Source organism: Orycteropus afer, unplaced genomic scaffold (genome assembly GCF_000298275.1).
Source record: "Orycteropus afer afer isolate SDZICR_OR568_19922 unplaced genomic scaffold, OryAfe1.0 scaffold00013, whole genome shotgun sequence".
NCBI classification, from domain to species: Eukaryota; Metazoa; Chordata; class Mammalia; order Tubulidentata; family Orycteropodidae; genus Orycteropus; species Orycteropus afer.
The window spans coordinates 12226336-12240375 of NW_006921600.1; the positions used below are offsets into that span (position 1 = coordinate 12226336).

Genomic DNA, 14040 nt, shown 5'->3' on the forward strand with positions numbered 1-14040 from the left:
TATATAAATTGACTGTAAGACAGAAACCACCATATGAGACAAAAAAAAAACAAAAAACTCACTGCCGTCGAGTCAGATCTGACTCCTAGCGACCCCTGCTTGGGTTTCCAAGGCAGTATCACTACAGAAGTAGATTGCCCATCTTCCTTTTGAGGAGTGGCTGGTGGGTTTGAACCGCCAGCCTTCTGGTTAGCAATCAGATTCCTTAGGCAGTACACTACCAGAGCTCCTATACGAAAGGACATTATATAGATACAACCATAATAAGTATGGACACCATGAAAGAGCCCCAAAATACATAAATCAGACTTTAAAAAGGTAGAAAAGGTAAATAGATGACTCCACAGTCATAATAGGAGACTTTAATACACCACTTTCAATGAAAGAGAGAACAACTAGAAAGAAAGACACAAAAGAACTAAATAATATAATCCACCAACTTGACCTTACATGCATCTACAGAGCATTTCAATCAACAACAGCACAATATACATCCTTTTCCAGTGCACATGGAACATTCTCCAGAATACACCATATGTTAGGCCACAAAGCAAGCCTCAGTAAATTTAAAAACATTGAAATACTGCAAAGCGTCTTCTCAGATCATAATGCTATAAAATTAGAAATCAACAATAGGAAGATGAACAGAAACAGAGCAAATACATGGAAACTCAACAACACCCTCCTCAAAAATGACTAGGTAATAGAAGAAATAAAAAATGAAATTTAAAAGTTCTTTGAATCAAATGAGAATGAAAATACAGCATAACAGAATCTTTGGGACACAGCAAAAGCAGTGATCAGAGGTCAATTTATAGCAATAAATGCACACATCAAAAAAAGAAAGAAAAGCCAAAATCAACACTTTAAACCAACATTTCCAACAATTAGAAAAAGAACAGCAAGAAGATTCTGCAGTCACCAGAAGAAAGGAAATAATAAAGATTTGCGTAGAAATGAATGAAACAGAAAATAGAAAGACAATAGAAAAAATCAACAAAACTAGAAGTTGGTTTTTTAAAAAAGTAATCAAATTGAGACAAACCACTGGCAAATTTAAGAAAAGAAAAGAGGGAGAGAATAACAAATAACATGAATAAGAAACAAAATAGGCAACATCACAACAGAACCAACTGAAATAAAAAGGATAATATCAGTATACTATGAAGAACTGTACTCCAACAAATTTGAAAATCTGGAAGAAATGGACAAATTTCTGGAAACACACTACTTACCTAAACTAACACAGACTTGAAGTGGGAAAGTTGAACAGATCCACAACAAAAGAAGAAATTGGACAGGCCATAAAAAAATTACCAACAAAAAACATCTTGGCCCAGATGATTTCACTGGAGAATTCTACCAAACATTCAGAGGAGAACTGACACCATTCCTACTCAAATTATTCCACAGCAAAGAAAAAGATGGAATTCTCACAAACTCATTTTATGAAGCAAGCTTACCTTGATACCAAAACTAGGCAAAAACATCACTCAAAAGGAAAACTACAGACTAATATCCATCATAAATATAGATGCAGAAATCTTCAACAAAATCCTAGCCAGTAGACTCCAACAACATACCGAGAAAATAATTCATTATGACCAAGTGGGGTTCATATCAGGTATACAAGGATGGTTCAACATTAGGAAAACAATCAATGTCATCCACCACATAAATAAAGGAAAAGAACGACAAGATCATGTCAATTGATGCAGAAAAGGCATCTGATAAAATCCAACACCCATTCTGATCAAAACTCTCAGCAAAATAGGAATAGAAGGGGAAATTCCTTAACATAATAAAGGACATCTATGCAAAACCAACAGCCAACATTATTCTCAATGGAGAGAGACTAAAACCTTTCCCCTTGCAAACAGGAACCAGACAAGATGCCTTCTATCACCATTTCTATTCAACATTGTGTTGGAAGTCCTAGCCAGGGCAATAAAGCAAGAAATGGAACTTAAAGGTATCCAAATTGGTAAGGAAGAAATAAAACTACCCCTATTTGCTGATGATATGATCCTATACTTTGAAAACCCAAGAGACTCAGTCAAAAATCTACTGGAACTAATTAAGAGGTTTAGCCTCATGGCAGGATACAAGATCAACATCCAAAAATCAGTTGGATTCCTCTACACCAGCAAAGAGATTGCTGAAAAAGAAATAAGGAAATCAATACCATTTACAATAGCTACTAAAAATAAAATACTTGGGAATAAATCTTATCAGGGACACAAAAGACCTGTACAAAGAAAACTATAAAACACTACCTCAAGAAACCATAAGAGCTCTACATAAATGGAAGAACATCCCATGCTCATGAATAGGAAGATTGAATATTGTGAAAATGTCAGTTCTACCCAAAGCAATGTATATATTCAGTACAGTCCCAATCCAGATCCCATCCACATTCTTTAAGGGTATGGAAAAACAATCACTAATTTTATATGGAAATGGATAAGCAAAACCATTATTGAAGAAGAAGAACAAAGTAGGCGGTCTCACACTGCCAGATCTCAAAACCTACTATACAGCCACAGTAGTCAAAACTGCCTGGCATTGGTACAACAACAGACACATAGACCAGTGGAATAAAATTGAGAACCCAGAAATAGATCCATCGACCTATGGTCAGCTGATCTTTGACAAAGGGCTGAAATCCATTAAATGGGGAAGAAATTGTCTGTTTAATAAATGGTGCTGGCAAAACTGAATATCCATTTGCACAAAAATGAAACAAGATCTGTACTTCACACCATACACAAAGACTAACTCCAGATGGGTCAAAGACTTAAATGTGAAACCTAAAACTATAAAGTTCCTCAAGGAAAAACTAGGTTGACAAGTAAAAAGGCATAGTCCCAATATTACCAAACCACACGGCAGGCCATTAATTCAAGTCCAGTAAATGTCCCAAGGTTGGCAGAGCATGGCAGGTTGCTGAACAATGACTCAGGGGTTCAAGCATGCCATAAGATAGTGACCATTCCCCAAGGCTTCTCCTTATATACAGGAAGCAGACCACATCCCGAAAGCAGCTACTCAGCTGCTCACAGTAGATTCCACTGTGGAGTTGATGACCAGTCTCGTCATGGGGAATATTACATCCAGCTGCTGCTCACAGTAGATTCCACTGTGGAGTTGATGACCAGTCTCATCATGGGGAATATTACATCCAGCTGCCCAGCCACTCAACCAGGCCCAGCCAAGTTGACACACAAATGTAACTACCACATCCGTTACTGTAAAAACTCAAGAAAAGGTTTATATAGGGAGGACATTTTTTTTTTTTTGCTTACTAAGTGTTGGAGGGGGACAACACAGTTAGGTAGAGAAAAGTATTGATTTGGGTGAAGAGAAGGGCAAGGGCAGTGTACCACATGTAAGCAATCAAGATGATGGCATTGAGGAAGAGGAAGACGGGTTCGTGGGAGGTACAGACAACAAAGATGAACCCTTTTGCACGTATAGTACTATGTTGTCAGTGAAAGCAAACATTAATATACCGGTGGATAGACGGGTATATAGGCTGAACCGTTTGGTATGTCTGTGCAGGATAGAGTGGGCCCAAGACCATGTATAGGGTTGGCAGAAAATGTTTCTACCAGTGTATTTGTATGTTCTGTAAGAATTCCCAGATATATAGTAGAGCTGACAAAGGACAAAGTTGTAGTCACTTCTTGGTCATAGCCAGCTACCCAGAGGGAATGAGTAGTTGGACCTTTGAGCTTGGGACTATGGTCTCAGGGGACATCAAGTTCAATTGGCATAACATATTACACAAAAACATTGTTCCATGTCCTACTTTGGCAAGTAGCAAGTGGGATCTTAAAAGCTTGCAAGCAGCCATCTAGGTGCAATGATGGATCTCTCCTTGTCCAGAGGAAAGAAGAATGAAGAAAACCAAGATGCTTGTAAACAGTTAATCCTAGCAACTGGTACACCATGCAATCCTCAGCCCAAACGACTATTAGAGCAAAAGAACTAGATGGTGCCTGGCTACCACTGTCAACCACTCAGAGGGGCATCTCTGTAGGAGATGCTGGATAGGGTGGGAGAACAATGTGGAACAAAGCTCAAAATCATTAAAAGAAAAAAGGGACCAGGTTTGCTCATCTGATAGAGCCCGATGGAACCACTGAGACTATAACCTCTAACTGCTCTTCAGGTCTGGACTTGAACCCACTCCTGTGGCTTCCAGCCAAACAAAAGACAGGCATACGAGCTGAACATTTACATTAGGTAGATATACTCCTTCATGGGAGGATAGAAAGGTTGTGTATACACATGAAGAGAGCTAGGGGGCAAGAGTGCATGGGAGAGAAGGACACAGGGAAGAGGTAACTGTGGGGAGAAAGTGGGAGGGGAGCTGTTGCATTGTGGAAAAATGTAGTCAGTGTCATGAGACAAAGTGTATGTGAGCTGCTATATGGAAAGTGAATTTGCTCTGTAAACTTTCACCCAAATCACAATATTTAAGGGGAAAAAAAATCTGCTAGCAATGGAAGAAAGCTTTTTAAAGCAATGCATTTTTATTTAACAATGATTATCTAGAAACGTTTATTTTTGCCCTTATTTACACCACCCTCCACCCCAAAATAACTTCTTAAAAATTCAGTTAATGATTCAAGTGATGGGAATTTTAGGTTAGAAAGGTAGGACCATGATAAGGAGTTTGAGAGGGATGATGGTGTTTTTACAGCATCCAGCCCCACTGGTAGCTTACTGATTGATGGTGGTCTAGCCAAACCACATGTAGTAGGATTTCTTGTGAATGTAATAAGAAGTAAGAGACCTTTGAATGTTGTTGGGTCATACAGTTTTTCAGAATTGATGCTAATAACAGTGTTTTGCTTTTTTTAACATAATTTATCTGATAATTTATGTTTATCAGTGTTAAAATTGTTGCTCTTTTGCACAAATTGTAACAAATATTTGGTACTACATCATCTTTCTGGCTTTGCTGTGTTTATGTATACCGTGTCTTAAATAATTCTCTCCCCTCAGGCTGCCAGTACACCGCTGAATCCTTTAAGTTTTCAGTGTGAGTTTGTGAAACTCAGGATTGACCTTCTGCAGGCCTTCTCTCAACTTATCTGTACTTGTAATAGCCTGAAGACAAGTCCACCACCTGCAATTGCCACGACAATTGCCATGACTTTAGGAAATGACCTTCAGAGATGTGGTCGCATCTCCAATCAGGTATATCTGGATTTTCTGTTGCAGTGCAGTTTTTATTTATACTTCAGAGGTTTTGAGGTCAGTTGTGAGATGAGAAATTCTGAAAGTTAAAATCGGTGGTTTGACTCTCAGACATTTAATATCAAATACTACTTATTAACTCATCAGTCTTGCCAGAAATAGGCTGATGTGTTGTTAAAGGACGACAAAGTGATTGATGATGTCTCACTAGACACCACATTCATATAAAGACAAAGGACATATATTTTAAAGAAACTCGGGAATATTTATAACTATATGATTTAAGTGGAACTTGAAGAAGCTAAAAATGCAAATGTGTCATGTTTTTGTATATCATGTATAAATTTGTGTCTTGTGAACATTTATAGTTTCATTTTTCATCTTTCTGGACTTTATAAAATGGAGTGATGGTAGAAATTCAGATATTTGGATTTTTATTGTTTGGGGATGAGTTTTTTAATGATTTGATTTTTCTGTTGTTCACACAGTAGTGATAGTGTGTTTGTTTGTCATAATTGATCATTGTTTTCCTTTGTAGATGAAACAGTCCATGGAAGAATTTCGGAGCCTCGCATCTCGATATGGAGATCTTTATCAGGCATCTTTCGATGCTGACTCAGCAACTTTGAGGAATGTAGAATTGTATCCTAAGTTTGCCCCAATGTTTTGTTCCTAGGAAGTATTCTTTGAAATATAAGTACTTCTAATATGCTTACCTATAAAATATTACAAAAGCCTACAACTCTATTATAATTAATAATTTTCCCCTTAAAGTCTACAGTGAGCGTATATATTTTTTACTTTTTTAATTTCTGTCAAGATTGAAAAGAAAGTAGTGCCTCAGTGTTGGTCTTTCTCCAGACCTCTAGGAAGAGCATCCAAAGCCCAGGTCCTACCAAGGTCACATAACTTAACTTGTGCTACCAAGGACAACACAGTGAATTTTCCTACCATTGAACCATTTTCTTTTTCACCTCATGTTTCTTTTCTTCATAGCTACAATGCTAATTCCCATCACTTGCTAATGATCCTTTCAATAATTATAGTCATCATTTTTGGTTTTTTTCTCCATATTTTCTTACTGGAAGCCTCAAAATCTTTTTCAACTCATAGCAGTCCCTCCTTGGGTTTCCAAGGCAATATCTTTATGAAAGTAGATTGCTCAATCTTCCTTCTGAGGAGTGGCTGGGAGAGCCACCATAGCTCTCCCTTTTAAGTTGTAGGATCTATAAATAAGTATAGTAGTTTATGGCGTTTTGGTTTACTGGTTGAAAACCTAATGAGTGCTATGGACCCTCTCTCTTAAAAAATGTGTGTGTGTGTATCCATATCTATATCCCCAAAACATTTGTGCAGAATTTCAGGGAATGGTGGTGATAGACCTTTGAGTCCCAGCTTAGGAACCTCTGAGGTAAAGGCATGCTATAGATCATTGATTCTCTCTCTCACACATACAACTTTTATCAGTGAAGCCTTTTTTGTTTGTTTCATACTCTTAAAAAGAATCCCCTATATCTGATGTTTCTTATCCTGAAACAGTCTGAGAATCACTGTCATAGACAGCATATGTCCCTAAAAGGAAAATAGAGCCTTAGACCATTTGAGTTAATACATTGTGGTTACCTTAATTAAAAATACCACCGCATTTAATATTTCAATAATATAAAATCTATAGTAGATTTCTCTAGTTTCATGTATAACTTTAACATTCATCCAGACAGCAGCAAAGCTGTTTATTGATATCTCATGCAATAGAAGCCTTGATTTTGGATCCAGAATCAGCAAGGTAATTCTAGTAATAGTTTGTATTACAAAACACTTTGAAATAATGGTATCTTAACGTAATCATCACAAGGATGCTTTTGAAAGAGGCTTTATAGGAGATGAAACAATAGAGGAAGAGCTCCTCCAGCTTTTGTCCAAGGTCACGTTGTTGTTGTTGTTAGGTGCCGTCAAGTCAATTCTGACTCACAATAACCCCGTGTACAACAGAACAAAACACTGCCTGGTCCTGTGCCATTCTCACAATCATTTCTATGCTTGAACCCATTCTTGCAGCCACTATATCAATCCGTCTTGTGGAGGGTCATCCCCTTTTATGCTGACCCTCTACTTTACCAAGAATGATATGCTTCTTCAGGGACTGGTCTCTTCTGATAATATGCCTAAAGTACAAGAGATGAGATTTGGCCACTCTGACTGCTAAGGTGCATCCTGGCTGTACTTCTTCCAAAACAGATTTGCTTATTCTAGTATTATTCACCAACACCATAATTCAAATGCATCAATATTTCTGCATTCTTCCTTTTCATTGTCCAACATGGGATGCATGTGAGGCAATTGAAAATACCATGGTTGGGTCAGGTCTACCTTAGTCTTCAAAGTGACATATTTGCTCTTTAACACTTCAAAGAAGTCTTTTGCAGCAGATTTGCCCAATGCAATACATCATTTGATTTCTTGATATTTGATGCTTCCATGAGCATTGATTGTGGATGCAAGTGAAATGAAATGCTTGACAACTTCAGTCTTTTCTCTGCTTATCATGATGGTGCTTATTGGTCCAGCTGTGACAATTGTTGTTTTCTTTATGTTGAGGTATAATCCATACTGAAGGCTGTAGTCTTTGATATTCATCAGTAACTGCTTCAACGTCACATAGCTAGTGACAAAATTTAGATTTTCCGCCTCTCTTGTTTATTTACCTCCTTTTACCTCTTCAAAACATAGGCTTGGGAAATTAAGTGGGAGGGAGTTATTTGTGGTATTTGAACATATTTTTCATATATATAACTAAACTTTGGTACGAAAAATCAAGCTCATGATATAATTAAGTTTTAACTTGAAAGTTTTATTCTGTGTCTTTTCAAACAAAAAGATACTCCTCTTTATTAAAATTCTGAGCTCCCTCATTAATTAATTATTCAGTGTTTTTTATTAATGACTAATCCATTGTTTTTTCCCATCATTGTAATCTCTTTTGGACTATGCATTTTCAACCCTTTATGATTTCAATCTAGTAAGGCCTGTGAATCCAAAATGAGCTTCCTCAAAGATCTTAAAGTAAAAAAGCAGTTTAAATTTCTATCCCCTGAAGCATTGACTTGCCATCTCTTTTCAGGGCAATACTAAGATCCTTTCTGTCTTAAAGTGCCAGTAGCTACTCTCAGACTAGGCCATTTGCCTTTTTCTTTTTTTTCCCCTCCACCAACTGATCCCCTCAACTGATCTATTTTAGTATTTTGTTTTATTTATTTATTTGTTTGTTTTTATTGTGCAAATTTACAGGGCAAATTTGTTTTACATTCGACAGTTTGTGTACATTTGATTTCATGCCCCGATTACCATCCGTGACTATAATACACACTTTACTCCCCTCCTACCCCTGTGACCACCCCTTCCCTTTGCCCTTCTTAACTGTGCACTCCTGTCTGTCCAGCTTTCCCTCCATGTGAGTGCTACCCTTCTAGTGCCCCATGGCTGATTGCTGTAAGGGATGTATCTCCCTAGAGTAGGTGGGTGCATTGCCCTGGGGTGGGTGTTCTGCATTTAAGTCTTTTTACTGTTGGGCTGGGAGTCCAATCCTAGGCCCAAAGAATATCCCAGGCCCATAGTCAAGGGGTTCTACCAGACTCCATCCAACCAGTAATACTGGTCATTTTTGTGTTTTTAAATTTTGTTCTACATTTTCCCTCCTACTCTACCCAGGATCTTCAGTTCTGATTTAGTGTTTTAATGATGTACTGATTATCAGTGTGATTTTTCTTTCTTTATTCTACTCCCATCTATGTTTGTCTTCCCCTCAGAATAGTGTTGTTTTTTTTTTTTTTTCCAATGAAACTTCCTCACTTTTAAATTTCAAAATTTTCTTAAACCCTCACATCTTTCACTGTCTTTCCAATAACTCACACTAATGGGCTTACATCATCTTTGATCATGCCATGCTCATTTTATCTCTTCAGCATGCAAATAACATTATACTGTTAATTGACGTAAAACAAAAAACCAAACTCACTGCCATCGAGTGGGATCCAACTCATAGTGACGCCTCCTTGGTTTTCCAAGGCTGTATCACTGCAGAAGTAGATTGCCCGATGATTTTCCTGAATGAGTTTTTACCAGGGAGATAGGTGGATTGTTAGCTGGGATGTGATGAAGGGAGTTATCTAGCCAGCCTCGCATATGACCCCCTTTTCTCTCTCTCTCTCTCTCTTTCTCTCTCACCCCTTCCCTTCCCTCTTTACACTTTTTTCAATTCTCCACCCCATATACTCTCCCAGATCCAATCTCCCAGCTGTGGCCTTCATACTAATAAGAAATTAGTAAGGAAAGTTTTTACCTTGAATGAGAATGCTTCGGTCTCTAGTCTTCAATAATGTACAACTGCAAGGAGAGGGTTCCTCCTGAAACTTCTGTTCTTGGTGTTATTTATTCTGTACCTTCTGAATAAAGAAAGATCTACTGCTACAAAAGAACCTCAAGAGGGTGGGGCATGGCCAGAATTATTTTCTGGAGGTGCATCTACATTGATATACCAAAACATTTTTTGCAAATCTGTCACTTTCATAACCTGGAAGGCTTTTAGGGAGAGGAACCTTCCTTTGTTCAACTTTGTGTCTCCAGCAGCCAACATATGAGCCAGTATGTTCAGTAAATGTGGGGCAGAATAAGGTAGATGTTTATAATTGTGAATGTTATTATCTACATCATTATCAGTTTTTCAGGACTATCAAAATAATATATTTTGATATACTTGTCCGTTATGTTTTTTCTATTCAGCTTATTCACTCTGTTAATGATTCCTTTGTACATAACCTATATATCTACTGCATAAAAAAAAAAGATTGGCTTCTGGCCATGATGGTGCATCTAGACTTTCCCTTCTATTATAAACAACTAGAAAACTAGATTAAAACTTAAGAATCAAGAATCAAGATTTCAGACATTGTACATACAATAGACAGCTCAGTCTGAGAAAAGACACACAAATGAGGTAAGCCTTATAATAGTCCTGCCTTCTGCCTAGAGGCACTTTTTAGGCTGCTGCTCAGGGATAAGGAACCCAAGCAGCACAGAGGGTCTTAGTTAAAGAGACAGAGATCAGGGTTCAGAGAATACAAGGAAACTGGAAATTACAAAGCAGAGTAAAATTCCTAGAGAAAAAACTCCAGAAATCTGCATAAGCTATGAGTCTGTGTGCTTTGAATACTAAACTTCACATATATAAGGTGAAGCCCTACAAGATGGGCAAAGCACAACTACTAGAGTGAGAATAACTACCAGGAAGCTGTAAATGGAACAATTCTCAGAACTCACGCAGAACTGAAAAATGTGTGAGTTCCAACCAGAAAATTGAAGAGACATTATTGAATACACAGGGCATTTAGGGAAGACCCCAGAAGGGTCACAGTGTGTTAGTAGTGGAGCTAAATTAGGCCTGAAACAAGACTACTCTAGATCTGTCCTAAGAAAGTTTAAATAAGCCTGAAAGACTGATGTACAAGTAATTTGAGTATCTACCAAAACAGAATTCAGCATTCTTTAAGGACAGTAAAATCCAGAAACTCAATAATGTAAGAATCACAATTATAGCATCAGGACAAAAATTACTAGACATGTGAAGGAGCAGGAAAATGTGACACATAACCATGAAAAATTTTAGCCAGTTAGGAAACAGATTCAAAAAGGACAGAAGCAAGGGAATTAACAAACTAGGACTTTAAAATGGCTATTACAAATATTTCAAAGATTTAAAGACAAACAACAATGAGAAGAATTAAATTTGTGACAATAACTAAGTAAGTTTAATGCACTTGACTGCTAACCAAAGGTTGGAGGTTCAAGTCTACCTGGAGGCTCCTCAGAAGAAAGACCTGATGATCTGCTTTTGAAAAATCAACATTGAAAACCCTGGGGAGCACAGTTCTGCTCTGACACATTTCCGTGATTCCATGAAAGGAATCAACTCCACAGCAAGTGGTTTATTAGTTAGTTATTCAGCATGTTATTGATAGTTACCTTTTCAGATGTCTTAAGTTTCTTTCACTGCATGGCAGACACAAAGTCTTAAAACATTTTTATACCACCTGATAACCAAAGTGATTAAGACTTACAATTTGGAGTCAAATCTGGGTTTGAATTCTAGCTTGCCACTTACTAGTTACATAGGCAAATTACCTAACCTCTCTAATCCTCAATTTCCTCACCTGTAAAACGGAAATTCCAGTGCCAACTTCATTATTTTAAAGATTAAATTAGAATGTGTGGAAAGTGCCTGACATATTTAGGCATTAAATAGTTACTATTTTGGTTGATTATTTGATACTAATTCTGACTTCAGTTTCCAGGAATACGGATCTAGTGGAGCAGCCCATGCTGATAGTGAATATGAGAGAAGAATGATGTCTGTATATAATCATGTCTTGGAAGAGGTGGAATCACTCAATCGAAAATACACCCCTGTTTCTTATATGGCAAGTGACATTTGTTTTATTGAGTTTTTATTATGTGAAAGTGGATTTTTATCCATCTCTGGTACTTACTAACTATATGACTCCAGCAAGTTAACCTCCTTGTGCCTGTTTCCTCATCTCCAAAACAGGGTTAATGTAGTACCTACCTCATAGCATTGTGTTGAGGATTTAATGAGGTAATCCATGTAAAATGCTTAGTACATCTCTGGTTACTACATAATCACATTAACATGTGGTATGTGTTCTACTGGAATGCAGGTAAAACCTTTTTTGTTGTTGTTTTTCATTGCTTTTATTTTTTAACAGTTCAACTAAAGTTATAGTAATTTTCAACTTTGGCTATACATATGTTAGAAATTTTGAACATTTTTAAAACAATACATTAATATCCAGGCCCCATCCCAGACCAATTAACTGCAAATCTCTGGGGTGGAGACCCAGGCGTTGGTATTTTTAAAAGCTCCCAGATGATTCTTTCATGCTACCAGGGTTGAGAACCATTAGCTAATTGGAACAAAAGAATTGGACTTGTTGACTGGTTGGCAGTAAATCAGTTTTTGTTAAGTGAAACATTAATGCCTTTTATAATCCTTTTTTGACTTTAAACCTATGGAAGCTCTTCTGTTAACACCGTTGAACACTCCTCCTTTGTTTTTTCCCCTGACTTCTTAGTTATAGTGTAGACTAACAGACTCTCAGTCAGATTTGCTCTTCCCTGTCTGTCCATTCCCCAGTCTTCTTTGAACTTTACACCTTGGAGAGTTTCTCTTCCCCTGCCTGCACATTATATGCTGATGTTATATGTAGCTCTCCCTTGGCTCCTGCTCTTCTCATTCTGTGCTCTTACCTTTTATCAGGTTTTTTAGAAGAAATTAGTAGGATATATTGTTTAAGAATCAGTTTTGATTTAAGGGATTCTTTGACATACTGCTTTTCAGGTAGGATGGTCGGTACATACTGTTGAATTCAGTGGACGTAGATAGCTTTGACGCTGAGATTATTTGCTAAGGGAGATTGTGAAGACTCTCTTTGAAGAACACAGATCTGTGTGAGAGGGTGATTAAATTATTTTCATATCTCTTTAAGTTCCACTTAAAGGCATGAATTAAACAGATGCCAAACAGTAAGTTCAGTCGGATGGAGCTAAGTCCATTGACTCTAATGGAGACAATGGGAAATTTCTGATTAAGAGGAGATAGAGCATGGAGAAAAGAACCTAAGAGGTTTCCATGTGTGTGTTGTCTTCTCAACACACACTAAAGATCTTTTCTGACACCATCTGCAGTACAGTTCTGACTTTAATCACCATAGTTAGTTCCCATCTCAAGATTAATGGTTCAGCACCCCAGACTGCCACATTTGTCCACGACTTCAGATGTCAACCTACATTTGGGGTCCCCACACATCCTTACTTATGCTCTGCTGGCTATAAATTCAAGGGTTCCCACTTACCCTCTCGGGTTCAGTAATTCACTGTAACAAGTCACAGAACTCAAGAAAACATTTAAAATTACAGTCTTATTATAGCAAAAAAGAAAACAAATGAAGAGACACATAAGGCAAAGTCTGAAAGGGTCTCCAGTGTGTAACTTCCATGTCCCAAGGGATGCCTCACCGTCCTGAGGGTTGATTTTTTTTTTTTTACCAACCAGGAAGCTTACCACAGAGTTTTTACTGAATGTTCTTTGCTGGGGATAAGAAGGGGGGTGTCAGACTGATAAAATGTGGGTCGTTCTGGTCATTCAACCAAGAGTGTCAGACTGATAAAATGTGGGTCATTCTGGTCATTCAACCAAGAGTTACCACCTGTAGGATAACCTGTCAGGTGTGATTTGTACCCCCTCTATGAATAACAAAGACACAAAGGCTCCAATCACTGGGGAATTTTTAAGAATTTAAATACTACCTCCCAGAAATCAGAAACAAAGATCAAATTCCTTAGATAAAGTTAATTGTATACCCCACAGAGCCTAGGTTATTCAGAACTAAGTTCAAGTTCTTAACTTTGCCACTTGGCAGGTCTGTAACTTTAGACACATTACTTAACATTCTTTTTTATGAAATGGAAATAATACCTATCTTATAGGTATTATAGTTTAAGTTTAAGTAAAATAATACATATTTCCTAGCACAGTACTTGGCACATAAGGAGTGGCTAATACTTCCGTAGTGATACTGCCTCGGAAACCCAAGGAGGGGTCGCTATGAGTCGGGGCCGACTCAAGGGCAAATAACAACAACAACAATAAAAATTAATTCCTCTTTGCTCCCTTCTGAAATTGTATTTCATAGATTCAATACCATCTGAACCCCAAATTCAGTTCCAGAAGTATTTATTAGATCTAGGGATGAAAAATGA

General features: G+C 37.5%; 1 protein-coding gene across 1 annotated transcript in view; it reads left to right on the forward strand.

Annotated features, from left to right (window-relative positions):
* The window catches only part of INTS7 (integrator complex subunit 7), a 150212-nt gene that overhangs the window by 118665 nt on the left and 17507 nt on the right, over window positions 1–14040 (forward strand). Inside the window, exons 14-17 of the mRNA XM_007953716.2 lie at window positions 5014–5208; window positions 5747–5850; window positions 6926–6994; window positions 11549–11681. Coding sequence (XP_007951907.1) covers window positions 5014–5208; window positions 5747–5850; window positions 6926–6994; window positions 11549–11681 — 501 coding nt within the window. The remainder of the gene's footprint in view (window positions 1–5013; window positions 5209–5746; window positions 5851–6925; window positions 6995–11548; window positions 11682–14040) is intronic.